Source organism: Miscanthus floridulus, chromosome 11 (assembly GCF_019320115.1).
Source record: "Miscanthus floridulus cultivar M001 chromosome 11, ASM1932011v1, whole genome shotgun sequence".
In the NCBI taxonomy this organism is placed as follows: Eukaryota; Viridiplantae; Streptophyta; class Magnoliopsida; order Poales; family Poaceae; genus Miscanthus; species Miscanthus floridulus.
Window position 1 is genome coordinate 62,149,918 of NC_089590.1, and position 19,268 is coordinate 62,169,185.

The 19,268-nt window shown below is 44.5% G+C and overlaps 2 protein-coding genes and 2 long non-coding RNA genes across 4 annotated transcripts; 1 reads left to right on the forward strand and 3 right to left on the reverse strand.

Moving 5' to 3' along the window:
• Window positions 1–210: 210 nt before the first annotated feature.
• On the reverse strand, window positions 211–2,866 carry LOC136494389 (uncharacterized). The gene is made up of 5 exons (XM_066490558.1): window positions 2,603–2,866; window positions 2,254–2,498; window positions 1,651–1,809; window positions 561–1,554; window positions 211–475 (listed from the first exon to the last, which is right to left on the reverse strand). The coding sequence occupies exons 1-5, from the start codon at window positions 2,705–2,707 to the stop codon at window positions 401–403; spliced, it is 1,578 nt and encodes a 525-aa protein (XP_066346655.1). The 5' UTR covers window positions 2,708–2,866; the 3' UTR covers window positions 211–400.
• A 2,855-nt stretch (window positions 2,867–5,721) lies between these two features.
• On the forward strand, window positions 5,722–12,576 carry LOC136490947 (uncharacterized). The gene is made up of 5 exons (XR_010767922.1): window positions 5,722–6,048; window positions 7,053–7,132; window positions 9,969–11,288; window positions 11,633–11,880; window positions 12,336–12,576. It is a non-coding gene; the product is annotated as an uncharacterized lncRNA (long non-coding RNA).
• LOC136490945 (very-long-chain aldehyde decarbonylase GL1-7-like) lies at window positions 6,571–10,100 on the reverse strand. Its single transcript, XM_066487144.1, has 8 exons — window positions 9,967–10,100; window positions 8,991–9,210; window positions 8,448–8,829; window positions 8,266–8,373; window positions 7,805–8,005; window positions 7,602–7,700; window positions 7,076–7,246; window positions 6,571–6,849 (listed from the first exon to the last, which is right to left on the reverse strand). Exons 1-8 carry the CDS (start codon window positions 10,079–10,081, stop codon window positions 6,703–6,705), a joined length of 1,443 nt encoding a protein of 480 aa, XP_066343241.1. The 5' UTR covers window positions 10,082–10,100; the 3' UTR covers window positions 6,571–6,702.
• Window positions 12,577–14,890: 2,314 nt separating the features above from the next.
• LOC136490946 (uncharacterized) lies at window positions 14,891–19,268 on the reverse strand. Its single transcript, XR_010767921.1, has 2 exons — window positions 17,479–19,268; window positions 14,891–17,376 (listed from the first exon to the last, which is right to left on the reverse strand). It is a non-coding gene; the product is annotated as an uncharacterized lncRNA (long non-coding RNA).

Here is a 19,268-nt window from a genome sequence, read left to right on the forward strand (position 1 = left end):
TGTCTAAGGTTAAGTTATCAAAATATTTGCCACAGCTTAGTAATTCTACAAAAATCTTGCCGCACTTTTTTGAATCATTGACATTTGGAGCCAATTTAATGGAAGGGAATTTTGCCGCACTTTGTGATGATGGCCAAAATTGTCTAACTTTAAGCGTGATACATGGTGACAAGTTGCGCTTAGCAAACAAACGGCCAGGACATACGCAAACAAACCCCAACTTTTCAGCGCCAGCAGCATGGACAGTTAACGTACATATCGACCACAATGTAATGCAGTCGAATTGGCACATGAAAACTACTAGACTAAACAAATAGGCACTATCCACTATCGTATATTGCAAGGGCATACTGAATGAAGATACAATCCATACAAGACTGAATAAACAGCAACAGTTCATTCATGCAGAAGTTTTCTTCAGAGCTCTATCCAGTATGACATTAAAGGGAGTCGAGTGCCAGTTCACCCTTTTGTCCTGCAACAATCCACCGAAGGACAGGTACATCACAAAAGTGTTCCAGCAATCCAAGGAATGTATTGACTTGGCTTGCTTAGCGTACCTCTCTGTACTTGCTTGTTGAATTGGGAATCCCATTAGTTCCTGAATTGGATCTAGAAGAACAGTACTCATTGTTCTGCTCTGTGAAATGCCAGTAACTTCCGACTGTACCCAAGATTGGAGCCCCCTCACGGTTAGTTCTTGGAGATCTTTGTGGAGATGATGCAGCCAATGATTGCTTCAGTTCATCAACAGTCAGAGCACCCAGGATAGGCCTTTCCTCTCGGTTTACTGACGAGTTGGAACAAGGAGATTTGCTTTGCACCTTGTCCACTGTTGAGTTCTCAGAAGAAACCAACCAGGTAGAGAGGCTAGCGTCCAGAGAAATTTCCTTGTTGCTTGACATGCTAGGGTTCATCCTTGTGTGGCTTGCAGAATTACAGTAATGGCTTGGACCAACATCTGGCACTAAGCTTACATTCTCCTTATCCAACATTTTATCATGCACTGGTTGGGCCTTGAGACTCTTAACTTCCTTCCACTGTGACAGATTCTGAACCGGGTTTAGCACAGGATGAACATACTGACATCTATCACGGAGTTTCTTTGTCGTAATTAGAGGGCTTTCTGCCTCTACAGAGGTACCACTGCTCTTGGGTGCAGGACTGACAACTTCTTGGTCATTTTGCTGATCATTAGACATTGACAGTGAGAATAGGGATTCATGAGACTCCTGCTTGTTTTCTTCAGTCCTAATTTCCTCCTCATCAACCAAATCAATCTTGCAGTCCAGAAAATCCTCCTCATCTTCATCACTATCATCACCATAGACATCATCCTCAGCATACTCATCTCCAACATCATCATCACTGTCAAAACAATTCTGGTAACGATGATTCTCTGGGAGAACCACAATATTCTGCACATAGTTTTCATCTTCTTCGGGTGGTTCCTCCTCTTGGTCAGGTGGTACTGCATTTTCATATGTTGTGACATTCATGTCGAATGTTACTTTCTTCTTGCCACTGCTCTGACTGCCATGCTCATTCACCTCCCTACACAACATGAAAGATGGTTTATTAACAGTCACGATCATGTAAACTGCGTCACTAATGATATACTAAAAAGAATACACTAGTTCCTTCAAATACCTGAGATCTGAATCCAGAGCTGAAACTACTACTGCCGCAACAGGAGAACACTCCGCTGAGTCCTGTGGAGAAACAACTGCTGGCACAATAGGAGAACATTTCACTGGGGAGAGTGATGGTGCGGCTTGCTTCTCTAACACCTTTTGCTCACTCAAATCCCTGCAAACAAATCGAAGTAAGAACTAAGAACCACATCAGTACAAGCAAATTACTGCAAAATATGGAAAGCAAACATAAGGCATTGGCATATTCATGGGCATCCATGGGCTGATGGGTAGACAGCACGAGGCTAGCAGATTGCAACCATGAATTGATGAATAGCACGAACTTTAGTTCTTCTCTACGGAATTACAGCATAAATCTGTAGGCAAGCAAATTGGTTGCCAAGCAGTGGCACCCATACGGCCTTACAGTGAGAGGCTTGCATCTATGAAATGAATTGATGAATAGCACCGGCTCTAGTTACTCCCTCCATCATTTTAGCAAGCACACCAGCCGCAGCTCCGTTCCTCCCGGACATTAAACACATTGTTCACTCGCACGAGCACGTAAACACTAGAGGCACGCGCAAATAGTCATCGAAGCATTGGAGTTCAGACGCACCTGAGCTCCTCGACAGGACTCGCGTCGGTGACCGCCTCATCCGCGGCCGCCACAGCCGACGGCGTCGTTGAAGCCTTCACCTCCTTGGATAGCAGCGACGCGTCGTTCGCCGCCACATCCGCAGCCTCGGCGACTGTCTCGTCCGGGACCTCCACGGCCTCCGCCAGCGTCGAGGGATTCGCCCCGCGCAACGGCAGCGACACCTCCTTCACCACCACATCCGCCGTCTCGCGGGCCACCGCAACCTGCGCGACAAAACCCCAAAGCCCAATCAGAGTCAGAAACCCGCCGGCACCACGGGCCTGGCGCAGGAACAGGAAAGGATGCCCGAGTCCGTGAGAGCCCTCACATGAATCGACCGCGGCGGAGACCTCGCGGGAGACTGCCTCCGCGACTTCCGGCGGCGCCGGCGCCGGTCGGCGTCGCCGCCGAAGCAGGCGAGGAAGCAACCCATGGATCCGGCCCCGGACTCTGGAGATGCGTGCGGGAGGAGGGGGATTTGATTTCGTGGAATTTGAAGGGGATGTTTTGGCGTCGCTGCTTGGCTTTGGATTCGTGGGGAATCTGACCGTTGCCGTGGAGGCCAGCCAGGGTGGAGGGCGCGCCGGGGGTGGTGGCCAGTGGCCTGGTGGGGTTCTCTTCTTCGTTGGAGGGTCTCGATCTGATGTTTGAATTAGTGAGCGTGATGTGGGGCCAATTCTGGTGTTCAGCGCGGCCAGTGCCCAGTAGTAATAGAGTGATTTTTTTATTAAAAGAGAGAAGAAAGGTCTAGGCCAGTGCCCATTTCAAATTTTAGACTGAAAATCCCGAGGTTTCTTGGGTTAATGCGAATTTTAAGCTTGAAATTTGGGCATGGCGGACAACCAGGCCGCCGACTCGTCGGTCGTGGCCGTGGGGCACTCGCAGTCCCCGGCCCCACAGCCCGGCGCCCTGGCCCCAAGGGTGCACTAAGGTCTGTTTGACAGGGCTCTGGCTCCTCTAAGGTCCCATTTGGCAGGGCTTCACTTTATTAGTGAAGCCATTTTTTTTTGCTTCAGCTCCACGAACAATTCTACCGGTGGAGCTGAAGCGGTTTTGGTAAATCGTTTAGCAAAATGGCTTCCCTGTGAGAGCATGTTTTTAGGGATCTGGAGGAGGAGTTGGGAGAAGCCAATTTTTTTGGCTCCATCCCACCCCAAATCACTGTGAGAGCATGTTTTTAGGGGCTTCACAAGTGAAGCTATTTTACTTTACCCCGTTTGATAGAAAACGGCTCCAAACGGCTCCTGAAGCCGGTGGAGAAGCCCTGTCAAACGGGGCCTAAAAATGGCTCCGGCTCCGGCTCCGGCTCCGGCTCCTCTGGAGGAGCTGAAGCCGTTCTGGAAGACGTTTGGCAAAATGGCTCCTTCGCACTAGACGACGTGAACCCACAGCAAGGAGCCGTGCGAAGCTCGTTTTGGAGGCTTCTCCTGCGCAGGCAAAAATGGCTCCGGCTCTTGACCGGCTCCCCATGCGGAGCCCTTTCCAAAACAGGTGTTTGACATAGCTCCTGCAGGAGCCGGAGCTGAAGCCCCTGCAGAAGTCCTGCTAAAAAGGCTCTAAGAGCATCTTCAAGAGTTCCCTAAACCTTCTCATAATCCTTTAGAAAGAAGTGAAAAAATCTCTCTCCAACAACTCCTAATACAACCTCCTAATATTTTAGAAGTTGAAAAAAACCCCTCTCGTCCACGTAAAGTTACGCGCCACGCCGGTCGCGCGTATCCTCGCGTGAGATGTATTTCCTCCGCCTTCACGGGACCACGGCGCTGGAGCACTGGCGCACCAGCAAGACGACGCGTCCTGCGTCCACGGCCAGCAAGAACACGCCCACGCCCTCCTCATCACCCGCGCCCAGCAGGAGCCAATGCGACTCCCAGACGTGGAGGCGGAGCTCCACGGCGGTACCGTATCGGTGTTGTATACGGGCCACAAGTGCCTATAGGCGAGTAACCGGCCACAACAAGGACATCAGAGGAGGCAGGATTGATTTATCGATTGTCGGATTGATGCAGACAGCCAGGTTCCGTCCTTTGTGGCCGCCTGCTGCTTCTTGTGGCTCTCAGTGGCTGTCGGCCGCCTGCTACTGCTTCCGGGTGGCCAGCTGGGAGAGCTAGGCAGCAGCGACCACCACCGAGGGCTTGCTCGCCTAGCTCTACGAGGCCACGTGGATGGCTACCGCCGGTAGGGGAAGGTTGGGGATGGCAGAAGGTGCAGGGAGGCGCCCGCGACCGAGAAGAAACTTACGATTTCGTGGGGTAAAAAAGAGAGTAAAGTGCACTAATCGTCTCTAAACTTGAACCACTGTGTCGTCCCGGTCTCTAAACTCGCAAATCGACCATTTAGATCCTCAAACTTGTTCATCTGTGTCATCTCGGTCCCTAAACTTGTTCGACTATGTCATCCTGGTCCCTAAACATGCAAATCACCCGTTTAGGTCCTCAAACTTGTTCAGTTGTGTCATCCCGGTCCCTAAACTTAGTTTTGAGTCTCATCTGGATCAAAACATGATGATCTAAAAACTTTATATCAAAAAATAATTCATAACTTTTTCATATCAACTCAAATGAAGACAAACTTTATATCAAAATTGTAGCCCTCGACGCGATCTACGACTTTGTAGTTGAAAAGTTTTTTAATTAAAATTATTTAGGGTCCCAAAATATTATTGTATGTTTATAGATTTTGAAATTTAAAATTTAAAATTATCAAACAATCTTGGATATTGATACGGTCTATATGAAAGTTATAATTCTCAATACGATCTACAACTTTGTAGTTGAAAAGTTTTTTGTTTGAAGTCATTTAGTATCCTAAAATTTAATTTCAAATTTCAAATTTCAAAATCTATAAACATACAATAATATTTTGGGACCCTAAACAGTTTTAATTCAAAAACTTTTCGACTACAAAGTCGTAGATCACGTCGAGTGCTACAAATTTGATATAAAGTTTGTCTTCATTCAAGTTCATATGAAAAAGTTATGAATTATTTTTTGATATAAAATTTTTAGATCACTCTGTTTTGATCCAGATGAGACTCAAAATCAAGTTTAGAGACCGAGATGACATAACTGAACAAGTTTGAGGACCTAAACAGATGATTTATAAGTTTAGGGACCGGAATAACACAGCCGAACAAGTTTAGGGACCGAGATGACACAGATGAACAAGTTTGAGGATCTAAACGGTCGATTTGCGAGTTTAGAGACCGCGATGACACAACGGTACAAGTTTAGGAACCGCTGGTGCACTTTACTCAAAAAAAACTACCAGCAACTAAGCTATGTGTAGAACCATAATTTTGATGTTTTAAGAGTGATTTATTACAAACACTTGAAGATGTTCTTATTTATTTCTCCTAATACTATTTTAGGAGTCGTAAAATATCATGGTTTTAGAAGAAAAAATAAGGTACTGTTAGAGATGCTCACCACTGTTTCGCACCTGAATCCCCACCCCCGAAGCCCCGACGCCCGACCCCACAACCGGTCGCTGGTTGCCGCTCCGATCGGCTCGATGCCGCCGGCCGGTTCACGCGCCCGGACGCCCGACGCTACCACCACGCCTTCCACAGTGCCATCCGTCGGCCGACCAGCCACCGCCGCCTCTTCGATTCTGCTCGTCGCCGGCTCGCCGCCACTCTCCCCTCTGTGTTGACCCGTCGTAGAGCAGAAATCGGCGAATCACCACCGGCTGACTACCTGGAGTTGAGGCCGAGGCGACCTGGTGCGGGGGCTCTCCGTGCAGTCATTGCCTGCTTCCGACATTGTTGCCCAGGTAAGCTTCCCATTCTGCTGGTTGCTAAGGATGAATTGATTGTTCGAGTTGGGGATGCATGATGCATAGAAACCGACATCTTATTTCTACTGTTTAGAAATTTGTGTTTGCTGCGTGGAGCACATTGGATACACCTTTGGCGTGTCACTGGAGTAGCATGAAATGGTTGTGGAAGTAGGGATGAAGTAACATTGCAAGCTTTGGCAGCCCGTACGTAGTATGGTGTATGATAAATTGGTTGCATTTGAGGACCATTGATACATGATTTACACTTCAGTACCGAACCTCGATACTGCATAACAGTTGATAATACATATATCGCATTCATACGATCCAGAGTTACTTGGCTCTTGGTAGAGTTTGGAGTTCAGTCCCTTATTTTATTCTTTCCCTTTAGGAGATTACCAGACTGTTCGCTTGTTGGTTTCAGCCAGGCCTTATCAGCCATGGCACAATATTTTCCTCTCATAATAAACCAACACCAGCCGGGCTTATCAGCCCAGAAACCAACCAGCGAATTCAAGGACTGTTTGACAAGGCTAGCAAACCAATAAGCACTTGTGATGCTTCTTCTTCTTCATACCGAAAAACTTGCTTTGCATCATAGTTGAATAACCTGCATCGTCTACTGGTGTCTGCCATGATTCAGAAGAATCAATATTTTGTCAGAGGAGCAAATCCGTGCTTAATGGCCGCCGACCAAGTCTTATCGTCACCACACTCATGCATATCCCAGCCTTCCAGAGCATGCAGTATTCCAGCAACGCGCCAGGCACTCGTGACCCTTCTGGGCAGCCAATTCTGTGAATACAACCAGTTGTGTCATGCATACTGATGTAGATTGCATTATCTATTTGAGTCATGCATATTGATGTAGATTCCAGCAATGCATACTGATGTAGTAGATTGCACTATCCCAACCTTCAATGCTTTGAAAAATGAGAAGTTCCCTATGTAGATATGTGATCCCATTTTTCAAAGCTTACAAGAATTTACATGAACAGGTAACAGAAGCCACTATTATTACCTCACAGGTGTGAACATTCTTCATTGTCTCTGGGATCTTCATTGCGGGAGTACTCAAGTAAGTGCAATCCTTGCGGATCTTCTTAAGTGGAAACTGTGATGTAGGAATGAACGTCGTTCCTTTTGGTGCCCTCTGTTGCTGTTTGTCATCTATGTTATCTCCTATCCAGATCTGTAAAATGGAACTTCAGTCAATAGTATATTCTGCTTGCTGGAGGGTTGTTCCTTTAGTTATATTATATGTCCTAGTTATAAATATTTTCCTACTAGTTTTCTTGTCATCTGGTAGTAGATGGTATTTCCAAAACTTTGTATCACTAAAGCGCAAAAAGGTTTAGTCCATAGATGCGAAGTGGCAGAATGTGTTAACAGCCAGATTTGTGTAATTAGGTCTATAGTACAGTATGCACTATCCTGTCATGCACTCATGCTTTTGCTAGTGAGACCCCCTTATGATGTACTCAGTCACTCTACGGGCTATGGCTCCTGAGGATTTTCTTTTCATCCCTTTGTTATACACCTCTTACCTGAGGTATGTCTTTATTGGAGAATTTTAGGTAGATAGTTCTACCCTTTGGAAGACGTGACTGGAGCATGTCATGTTCCTTCTTTTGATTCATGATTACCTGAGCAGAAATATGTTGATGAAATGTTTTGAAGATTTTAAGAAGACCATATTACACTTAGCACGACCTATTAGACAAATAGAGTGGCAGAATGACAGATGTACCTGGATGCCTATCTCACATAAGCCGATAGCTGTTCCCTGGGCTACCTTGGAAGTAATTCTTGAAAGAAACACTTTCTTCGTACCAAAAGGGATGCTCTTGAGCACCACTGCAGTTGCTAAGCCACTTCCATCAACAAGTCGCACTCTTAGTTTTGGATATTTTTGTATAAATAGTTCGCCGCTTCTATTAAGTGTCTTTGCCTAGAAAACCAAATATAGTGTTAGATTCATTTTTTACTGGTCATTTTAAAACTTTGGATGAAAGATTGTTCACTTTGAACTTCTTAGGAGAAACTAGTGTGTAGTGTGCACCAATTTGCGCAATACTCTGGCTTAAAATTCTATTTGAATCCAAAAAACAGGAAATGTGTTCCTACTTGTGTTTGGCTTATATGCTTTTTTGCATTTTCCTTATTTGCAGTACATGACCTATAAATGTGTAAGGCAAGTACGATTATCACCTGATTTAGTAGTCCTAGACTGAGCACCTTGACCCCCCTTTCATCAGCATCTAATATTGCCTTTTTGATCAAGTTGTTAATGGATTCTCTTTCCCAAGTCATGCCATACTGCAAGAAAGGAAATTGTCAGTAAGGTACTAAGGTGTTAGATCATAAAGCGCCCCCCCAAAAAACTCAAGTACTTGGAAGTTGTATCTTGGTATTGCCCATGTCTGCATCTTGAACTTCTTCATTTGGAGTCTCTCAATGACAAATGCAGACAATCCATAAACCCATGCCAATACCATTGACAGACACGCCACAGGCCATATCATCCAGCTATACCATATTGGGTTGTCAGATGGTTTGGAAGCAATGGAGGCAATCCCAATCCTTAGATGATAAGTCGATTGCAAGGTGGTCATATGTGTCAGGTGAACCAGATCTGGTGTTTCATCTGTGACTTTCAGTGATTTCTCATAAAGCTCATCGCTTGACTTGTCCATGGTGTTGTACATGTAGTCGTAGAATGGCATGAACAGTGAGTAGTTTGTGCGGAACTGGGTGTGATGTAGAGAGTGAAACCTGTAGGACAAAACAATGGTTGAGGCTTGAGAGGTATCATTGCCCCCCTCCACCCTCCCCCAAAAAAATCCTGTTCACATGGGAATTCAAGGGATCTCAAATCTCATCACCTGGTACTGGTTGACAAGATTTGTATTTTCATGTTAAGATGTTATACTTACGATGGGGTGTACATGAGATACTTCAGAGGAGGGAAGGCTTTGAAGATCCACTTTGGTACCAGCTCAAAATTGCAGTGCCCCATATTATTCATGAAGTCAATGTATGCAATGTACAAGACAATGGCCAGAACAGAACCACAGCCCATAAAGATGGGTGCTATTGTCGGGATTGAAAACAACATGAAATATACCACATGTTCAGCAAATGGATGGATGACAGCTGTCAGTCATACAGTAAATTGTGTTAGAACGAAAGAAATTGTGAATTGACTGCAAAATATTGCATTGCCACGCTTTCTGTAACACAAAAACACTAAGGTGACTGCACATAATGAACATTTAGTGATTTATTGCAGCAATATTAGTGTATGGTGTTTTGTAGAAAATTTTGAAATAGATTGGGTGCTGAAGGACAAGAAATTACTACTCTGGTCATAACTGTCTTTTAAGGTTTCAGTGGACTGTCGTTGTAGTTTTGTACTCTTTTTTCTTGGGCACATTTATTCTTCAAATTATTATGTTTACAGCAGCAAGTTATTCTCTCATCAGCTTGACTGCTGTTTTGGATAAGTAAAAAGAAATGCAATTGCAATAAAAATATCAATACCACATTCCTGACTACTATGCCCATTCTTTGTTCCTTTTTTTAATGAGACGCTGTTCTTTGTTCTTATTCTTATTTAAGCATCGTGGATTCCATGAGTAGTGCCACCCGAAGTTATCATGAGTTCGTGCAGGATCACTATTTTTTTACCTATTGAACTTGACTTGGAGGATTTTTTTTTTTATCTAATACGCACCAGAATTGCATATATCTTTTGAAGTAGAACGAGTTTTATTCCACGCGTGTGGCAAGTCAGCGCTGTTCAGTTGGTCCAAACAGATTATGGCTCTACGTGTTGGTCCAACTAGACTTGGAGGATAATAATATGATGGATTCATTGTGGTAACTCAGTTAACTGTTGGTGTAACTTACAGGTTATGGGTTCTGTGACGATGGAGGCATGGTGGTGTGAGTGGTAGCGAGAGTAGAGGAAATGGTGGTGCAAGGCTCGATGGAACCAGTAGTAGAGGAACTCAACAGGCCCCATGTGAAGAACCACAGTGACGATGGCCCCGGAAAAAGTCTACTTAACCCCCCACCTATCTACTTCACCCCAAAACTATAAAACCGTCTATTTTATCCCCTGAACTTTTCAAAACCGTCTATTTTACCCCTCCGGACGGTTTTCGACGGTGGTTTTGCTACAGTAACGGTGGTTTTGCTATAGTGATGTGGTTTTGTCTTTTTCTTTTTTATTTATTTCTGGTGAATCTTTAAAAAATCATAGTAAATCACAGAAAATTTATAAAATGGAAAATCTAATTTTGTTGGACTCCACATGAGTAGATCTACATAATGAACATATAATATGATATGCTTTAGTACAAAATTTTTGCTGTAGTTTTAGATTAATTGGAAAATCCAATTTTGTCTGTAATTAATTGGAACAATTCATAGCTGCAGCTTCTGTGGTCTAATTTGTGAAGGAATTTCGGGAGAGGTCAAGGGACTGCAATGTGTCAAGCCGGCAAAGGTGGGCAAAGATGGAGGAGTCGGATAGGCCATAGTTTGACAAGCTGATGCTAGTGACGGCCGAGAAAGAACTGGAATTTCTGCAACTGATTCCTGTCCAGTTGCATGGATTGTCTGCAGCGTTCCACCTGGTGTTGGCGGAAGCGGATTCAGAGTTCACCAGACTCGCAATATCATTCATGATGGACTTTTGCGTGTCGGTCAGTGGAGGCGATTGCGTGGTGGTGGTGGTGGCGGCCGTCATATTATAGATTTTTTAATTAATCTAAAACTACAGTAAAAATTTTGTACTAAATCATATCATATTATATGTTTATTGTGTAGATCTACTCATGTGGAGTCCAACAAAATTAGATTTTCCATTTTATAATTTTTCTGTGATTTACTATGATTTTTTAAAGATTCACCAGAAATAAATAAAAAAGAAAAAGACAAACCCACCATCACTATAGCAAAACAACCGTTACTGTAGCAAAACCACCGTCGAAAACCGTCCGGGGGGTAAAATAGACGGTTTTGAAAAGTTCAGGGGGTAAAATAGACGGTTTTATAGTTTAGGGTGAAGTAGACCATGGTTGATAAGTGAGGGATTAAGTAGACTTTTTTCTGATGGCCCCATCAGTTCTCCAGACCGGAAGGAGCCTGACATTCGGGATCATTGCATAGGCCAGATAGAACTCGAGCCCATTGAAGATGATCTGGTTGTCCCTGTATACAAAATGGTAAGGACTGCGTTATATTGCAGTGCAGATGTGCAAGCTGCCTAGTTAAGTTAGAGTTAGGCCTTGTTGAGTTGATGAATTTTTTGGTGAAATTGTATTGTAGCACCTTCGTTGTTATTTGACAATTAGTGTCCAATCATAGTCTAATTAGGCTTAAAAGATTCGTCTCGTGAATTTCGTTTAAACTATGTAATTAGTTTTATTTTTTATTTATATTTAATGCTTCATGCATGCGTCTAAAGATTCGATGTGACGAGAAATCTTGAAATTTTTTTGCAAAATGAAGTGCAACTAAACAGGCACGTAGCAATACAACAATATCTGATACGTGGGTCTATGTGCAGTAACAAACGGTTGCCCGTGATACTTACCAGGACCTCTCCCGGTCCACCTGCTCGAACTCAATACTACGGTCCACGATCACGTTCTTTCTGCGAGCGGTCTGATAGCGCGACAAGCTGATCCAGATTTGGTTGTGGATCATCCTCAGCAGAAGGGCTGGTAACATGGTGGCATATGCTGGGTCAAGGTCTCCCCACCCCTTGGTTGCCACCCTGTGGGCAGTGTGCAGCACCGCAGGTACCAGGACCAGGTATTGTCCATTCAACACAAACTTTGGGTCAGTTCTGATAGGATAATGAATGCTTGTAAATAAATGTGTTCATATCTTTCGGTCGTTCTGAAGTTATTTGCTGTAGCCTGTAAGGCAGCACGTCAGTTCATCAGTCTGCATTCATTTTCTCATGCAGTCATTTATATGTATAACTACTCTTTCCAGGTTTTTTTAAAAAAAAAACTCTTTCCGTTTTTATTTACATATCGTATTAACTTTGTCCTAAATTAAATATTTGTAATTTTTACTATTAGTTTAAAAAAAATATATAAAAATCCAGGACATAAGATCTATGTTTTTAGATTTATTATGAGAAATACTTTCACTATGTAGTTTATATGTTATGAAACAATAAGATTCGTTGAATTGAATGGTCAAAAATTGTATTGTTTGACTTAAGACAAAGCTAATGTGAAGTACTACCGGTGATTTAGGCTTGATACAATAAAAAGTTCGTGATTTCATGAGGATCAAGCCGATGTGAGCTGACTACTTTTAGCAGAAGGTAAGTACATAGCGCTTAAATCTCTTTTAAAAAAAATCCTACTGAGCATTTTTTTTGAAAGATAACTGAGCATTTATTTTCATCTACAGTCAAATGGGCCTGAAATATTGGGCAGAGGATTTAATTTTTCTGCGCACCCATTATTGGTGCATGTTATTACACTTCACTATGAAAGTGCTTGTTTAGTTTCCGACCAAATTCCCAAAAAATGCTACAGTAGCCATCACATCGAATATTGCGATACGTGCATGGAGCATTAAATGTAGACGAAAAAAAACTAATTGCACAGTTTAGTTGGAAATTGCGGGACGAACGTTTTGAGCCTAATTAGTCCATGATTGAACACTAATTGCCAAATAAAAACGAAAAGTGCTACAGTAGCCAAATTCCCAAAATTCGCGAACTAAACACAGCAAAAGTTGCCAGCAATCCTTCCTCGTTTTATGAACCATTTTAATGAAACTGACCATGCCATACTGTGAAAAGGACACTCCAAACCAAAGTCATGTCACAACTAATTCAAACCATGTCAACAAAACCAATAACCTAGAATGGCAAAACTATGTTAACGAAACCATGCCAATAAAATCAATAAGCTAGGAAATATGTATCTTATGCGTCTATAACCACTATAACAGGTTAGAACGAATGCAAGCATATTTGTTGGATGAACAGCATGGTTCTCTGCGATTATTGTCTATTGCAACACAAGTACACTACCAATGCAAAACACACACACGCCGCCGCCGCCCGCCACATTTCTAGGTCTACTGTACTAATTTGATGTGGAAACTAATCATCAACCAATTTATTTATTTTCTTCTTTAACTACTCTATTAGCTGTGCTTGTTGATCCTTGTCCACGTCATTAGCTAAAGAACAGAAACACTATCTCCCTCAGTCAAAATCTGAAACCTAAAACAGTCAAATTACAGGTAAGACAACACGGATATGTGCGATGAAAACGGTCGGAAACAGTCGGAAAACCTCTCAATCGTTTTCTACTTCTACATTTAAATACGACTAGGTATCGTGCCCGTGCATTGCTACGGTATAGCTAACATTTTGTACTAAAAACATACGGATCGCACGATAAGATAACAATACTGTAAAAATTAAATACCAACGTTAAAGTGACATTTAATTCAAAAAGCAAAGTATATGAATTTAACACAGTCACGGAGTGCGCGGCGTCGCAGGCTCACAAACTCTACTTTATAGATATTTCCGTGATGCGGTTAAGATAATGTTTTAAGAAATCTTCGATATCAATTTCTTTCGTGCTCACAAACTAATGACCTGGTGCAACAATGAAAAATGCAAAGGAGCTATCCTCCTGAATGCGCGGAACCAACGCCACTACGATCGTGCCATCCCACGACCACTGCTATGGTGTTGTTTGGCACTATTGTTCATTATTATCGCTAACTTGTTTTGTTGGTTTTATTCAAGTAATTTATGTTTGTAATTATACAGGTGCTAATTCGGTTGATCCCACATTGGCACATGAGAAAAGTGGAGAAAGTCGACAAAACTCATGGTTTTGAGAACATACACGTGTAATAGTTATGAATGCTTATGCGTTGCAACGGGGAAAAATAATACCACAATAATATATGTACGAATGTGTGTTTACTGTTACTCAAAAAAGAGTTTAGAATATTAATATTACACGAGTTTTAGTAAAGGACAGACAATTAAAATATTACTCAAGTTTTGATATGAAATATACATTACACATTTCCTAGTGTGGCCTGCACTTCTGCACCACCACTCGCCTCCCCGGCTCCCCTTATCGCCGATTGGCAGCGCTGCTCCTTGCCGACTTCCCCACTCCCCTCCCCACCCTCCAGCGAGTAGCCACCAGTGATGCTCCTTCCCTTCCTCCACATGTTTATAGCCAATCGTCATCATTACAGAAGTGTTAGTGGAGCATATACAATTAATGATAAATAAAGCATATAATTTAAGAAGAGCAGGTCTGGTACAAGCGGTAGAGTCTTACCGTCTGTGACCGGAAGTTCCCGGGTTCAAGTCGCGGTCTCCTCACATTGCACAGACGATGATAAGACTTGCCACTAACACCCTTTCTCAGACCCCGCACAGAGTGAAACCTCTCTACACCGGTGTGTCCCCCTTTAAAGCATATAATTTAAGTTTTTCTTTGAAATCAAAGCAAGCAAATTCATTCATAATAGCCATGTTTGCTACGACACTATTTTACTATATTTTGCCTATAATGTGTTTAAGATATTATTGTAGGCTTGCAAGAATTAAGAATCTATAGGAATTCCCTTCATACATCAATAAATCCATAAATAGACAAAAAAGTTCTTGCCCAACAAACATTCAATTAGAGAAGGTGGTAAGATCCTCAAGTTATAATGAAAAGCTACATTGTATTCCTCTTTGAAACATTCTTCACCAATGAACTAAGAAAAAAAAGCAGAAAATGTATGCCTAGCTAGCAGGTACAAATAGGCATTTTCATTTTTTTTTTTTTTGCGAACAGGCATTTTCATATTATTACAACTAAGGATGATCAATATACTTGAAACTGGCAGGTAGCATTTCTAGGCAGCTAAAACTGAAACATGACCCTGATGCTGCTGCTGACGCTACAGCCTGTTCGTTTGGCTATAGTTTGTCGTAAACGATCGTAAATTTCTAGCCGGAACAATATTTTTCTTTCACACAAACCAGCCAGCAGTACTTCTTCACAAACCAGCAACGATACGAACCAACCAACCGAACAGCGCTGAAGTTCTAGCTCATCGGCCGGTCCTGTGGATCCATCAATCCTTGTCCCTGCTTAGCACGAGCAATTCAGAAGCAAGAAATGCTATGTACAAAAGATAAACAGAAGCCTACTGCAGAAGACGCAGCCCCGCAGATGACCTTCTTGGGCTCTAAACAGAGGCAGCCTCATTAGGCTCTGTGCACCAGAGATGTAGTAAAATGAAGTGTGGTTTCATTCTAAAAAAGAGGCAGGAAAAAGATACTGCTAAGAACTTGTAAATTTATTGCAGAGAACAGCAACCTTTTATACTGCAGAGAACAACATCTATAGTACACTTCATAGCTAAGCAGTCTTGCACCACAATGCAGCATCGTTTTTTTAAAAAAATACTACCATTTTGAGGGCAAAGAGCAATGCTGGACGAGCAATATATTGGTGAGGAAACTAAACAGGCGCGACGTGGATATGAACTACTCTGAACGCAGGCTGACAAATGCTCCAAGTCATGAAGTCAAAGACAGTATCAGCAGCTCTGAAGACTGACCGCTATCACCTACCAGAATGAATGTAGATGCAGTGCAAGAAACACCAAACACAAGCAGCACTACAACAAGCATGCAGTTAACATCAGCACTCGGGAAAAGACCTCGTGGAGTCCCTGTGACAGTGATTCAGCCTCACGAACTCTGAAAGTCTGAAACCATTTGACACAACACTCTGAATAGTGGACTGGTGAAGCTAAACAGGCTTCAAACTCTGGCAATCAAACCTATTACCTATGAATCCTGTTTGAATTCTTGCAAACACTGCACAATGGAAGGACTGGCTCAAGCAAGCAATAAAGCATCTCCAGTGATTCAAGGAAATACCCATCCAAAAACTCTAAATTCCTTTCATGCTTCAAATCAAACTGAGTTCACTTTTATCTACTCAGATCATCTAGAGTGGTACAACTATTTTTATGTTTCAGAAAGTAAGACCATAAGAGAAGCTGCTCTCTGCAATTGACATGGTCAAACATGAGTTTCCTAGGATTATGAACTGAAGTCCACCAACAGTTGACGCGCTATGATGCAATTTAAGCTTGCAGATTGTTGTCACCTACAATGCAAATATTATGAATAACCTACAATGCATTATTTAATCTCCAATGTTAAAATAATGGGAATCCCCATAAAAGGCTGGTCTGATAGCATGCATTGAACGCAAAGAGTAGACCAGCTAACATGTAAAAAAAAGAGCGTACCCAGTGCAGAGAGCTCCCGCTCTGTGCGGAGTCTAGGGAAGGGTGTTAGTGGCAAGCCTTACCGTCGCCAGTGCAATGCGAGGAGACCGCGACTCGAACCCGGGACCTTCCGGTCACAGGCGGTAAGACTCTACCGCTTGCACCAGGCCCGCCCTTCAGACCAGCTAACATGTGAGGAAAATAATAACGATCCTTGATTTTTTAGAATGAAAGCTACTGTAATGTTTTGAATATATTTTACTCGTTTTTAAAATCATAAAATTCATATTCATGTCAGACCAGCAGACTTGGTTCCGAACAAATGGCAAGACAAGCAACTAACAAAACAGTACCATTTAAAAAAATCAACAGGAAATGCTCTGACTGGAGAATTGAAAAATGAAAGTAAGTAGTTCTCTTTAGTGTGCCATCACCAGTAACATATAAGGAAAACACCAGACATACAAATTGCAGTGAATTTCATCGTCCATGTGGATATTCAAGTAACTATTTTCATCCTCCCTTTAGCTATTAAAGACATAAGTGAAAATCCCTGGTCGACTGTAGTAGGTGGGTTCCTGAAAGATTGGCAAAAAGGATAATGTCTGGAAACACATAAGGATATTGGGCCATTTTTTAGGAAATTTATGTGCTACCTTGACGATGATTTCACATGAGTGAACCTGAGGCCCGTTAGTTACTGAACTGCTGCTCAATGCATTCTCTAAGATAAGACAGTGAAATGAAAGAAATACAGAACCATGTACACCACTGCACAAGTCTCACAAGGCAATACAGAAACTTCCTCACCTGTTTGTGCATGCAAAACCAGTTCTGGACTTCTGGTTACCGGTGGCTGGTGGGCTGTATTTCTAATAGCTGTTACGGAGAGGTTGATTTTTAATTTATGTTTGATCAATCGTGATTATATTCCCTGTGCCGAGAACTCGTCTGGGGATTCCACCAATTTAGCATGTCCCACAGAGACAATAAAGAACAAGCTGACTGCAGGCAGCAAAGTAACATGCATTGTTCAGCCATTCAATCCTATCATTGGTCATTTGCAGAATTCCAAAACATTCTGAACATAAGGGAGTGAGGCCAGACCTGGATCTTTTGCTGTTGCCTCTCCAATGTCGCAGCGAGGAGGGAGTATAGGAGAAGCGCAGCGCCACTGTTGCGTCGAGGAATCAGTTGTAGTATCAAATCAGTGGTAGTAACAAATTAACTAAACGATAATTTTGATATTGACCTCCTGCTTCAATTACTGAAATGTTAACATACTTCTTTAGATCATGATACAACTTTGCCAAGTCTTCATTCACAAAGTCGTGCAACTCTGCAGCAACTATAATCAGAGGCCAGGGGCACAATAATTACTCCCCAAATCCCCAATTAGTAACCTCCTCACAAATACTAACAGAGAAACAGTAGATTGGCAGCAGCAGCAGCAAAGATACCGTTGGCCTGACCGCATGGGCAAAGCAGATCAAAGCACGCCAAGGTTGGGAGGATGGGAAGCACAAGGGCTAGGACACATTCAGAGCAAAGTATATCAAAGCACACAGAACAGCAGACGCAGATCCAGTAAAGGACATTGGGCGTGCACATGTACGCCTCGTAACCTTTGAAAGGGATCAAAGTTAGTAGGCATAATACATTTATACACTTGTAATCAGATCAGATTCGAATACAAACAGCCAGGGTTCATACCTGTTGGGTGGCCGTCGCTGGCGAAGGGCCCGACCAAGACCTGAGCACCTGGCGTGCGCCGGCGGCGCGAAGTAGCAACGGTGGCGGGATGCGGGATGGCGGCGGCGTGAGCGCGACAGGGCATGGGGCCAGGGTTCGGATGCTCGGTTTCGCACAGCACTAAGGGAAGAGAAGGGGTGAGCATACCTGTTGGGTGTTCGTCGCCGGCGAAGGCCCGACCAAGACTTGAGCACCTGGCGGAGGCGGCGGTGTGAGCGCGACCGGTCATGTGATCCTCGGAAGGAGCGCGATTGGAGGCAGCATCTCGCGAGGGCAGAGAGCGTGATTGGAGCCTGGTGGACGTCCGGTTTCACCGCGCGTCCTGGTCCACGTGCGGGGGAGCGTGCGCGCGAGCGCCAGGGAAAAGAGGACGTTTGGGTCCACCGCGCGGAGGAGCGTGCGTGCGCGCCGGGGGAAGCGAGCGAGCAAGCGAGAGCGTGCGACGCCGCCAGGGAGAAAGATAACGAACCGGGGTAGCACGCCGGGAGCCTCGCCGAAGCACCGTGGACCGGCCGTGCCACCTCCCGCCCGCGGGGTCCACGTCCACGCGTACCGTGGCCGCCTGGGGAAGCTCGCGTGCTAGGGCCGCGGCTTCCGCACCGCCGGGTCCGCGCGCTACCGTGCCGTCTGGGCTGCGCGCCGGCTTCGCGTGCTCCTATGCCGCCGATGCTGCACACTACCGGGGTCGCACGCCGGGTTGTCTGGCCTCTTCCGCGGCGCCTCCACACGCCGGGGCTCGTGTGTACCTCCTCCGCGCGACGTATGGGGAGAGAGGAGTAGAGGAGGACCTGGTCGCGCCGGAGGCCTCAACCGCGCCGCTAGGGTTTTCCCTCGCCGGTGCCCCTGTGGTAGCGCAGCACAGGGTCGGGCCACCGGAGCCGGGTAGATGGAGGAGTGTAGCGCGCGTCGCGAACGAAGCCGGCGAGGGCGGAGCGGCGGCGCCGTGGCTACCAGCGACGGCAGCGCTGCCTCGAGGGGTGGGGGCCGGAAAACCCTAGCCTCGTCGGGGTAGGGCGGCCATGGAGTGCGATGGCGTGGGCGAGCGCAGTGATGGAGCGGCGGCGCGAGGGTAGGGAGAAAGAGGGAGCGTCGGCGTGCGTTGCTACGGGAGAGGCGGATCGGACGCGTGGAGGCGGCGATGGCGA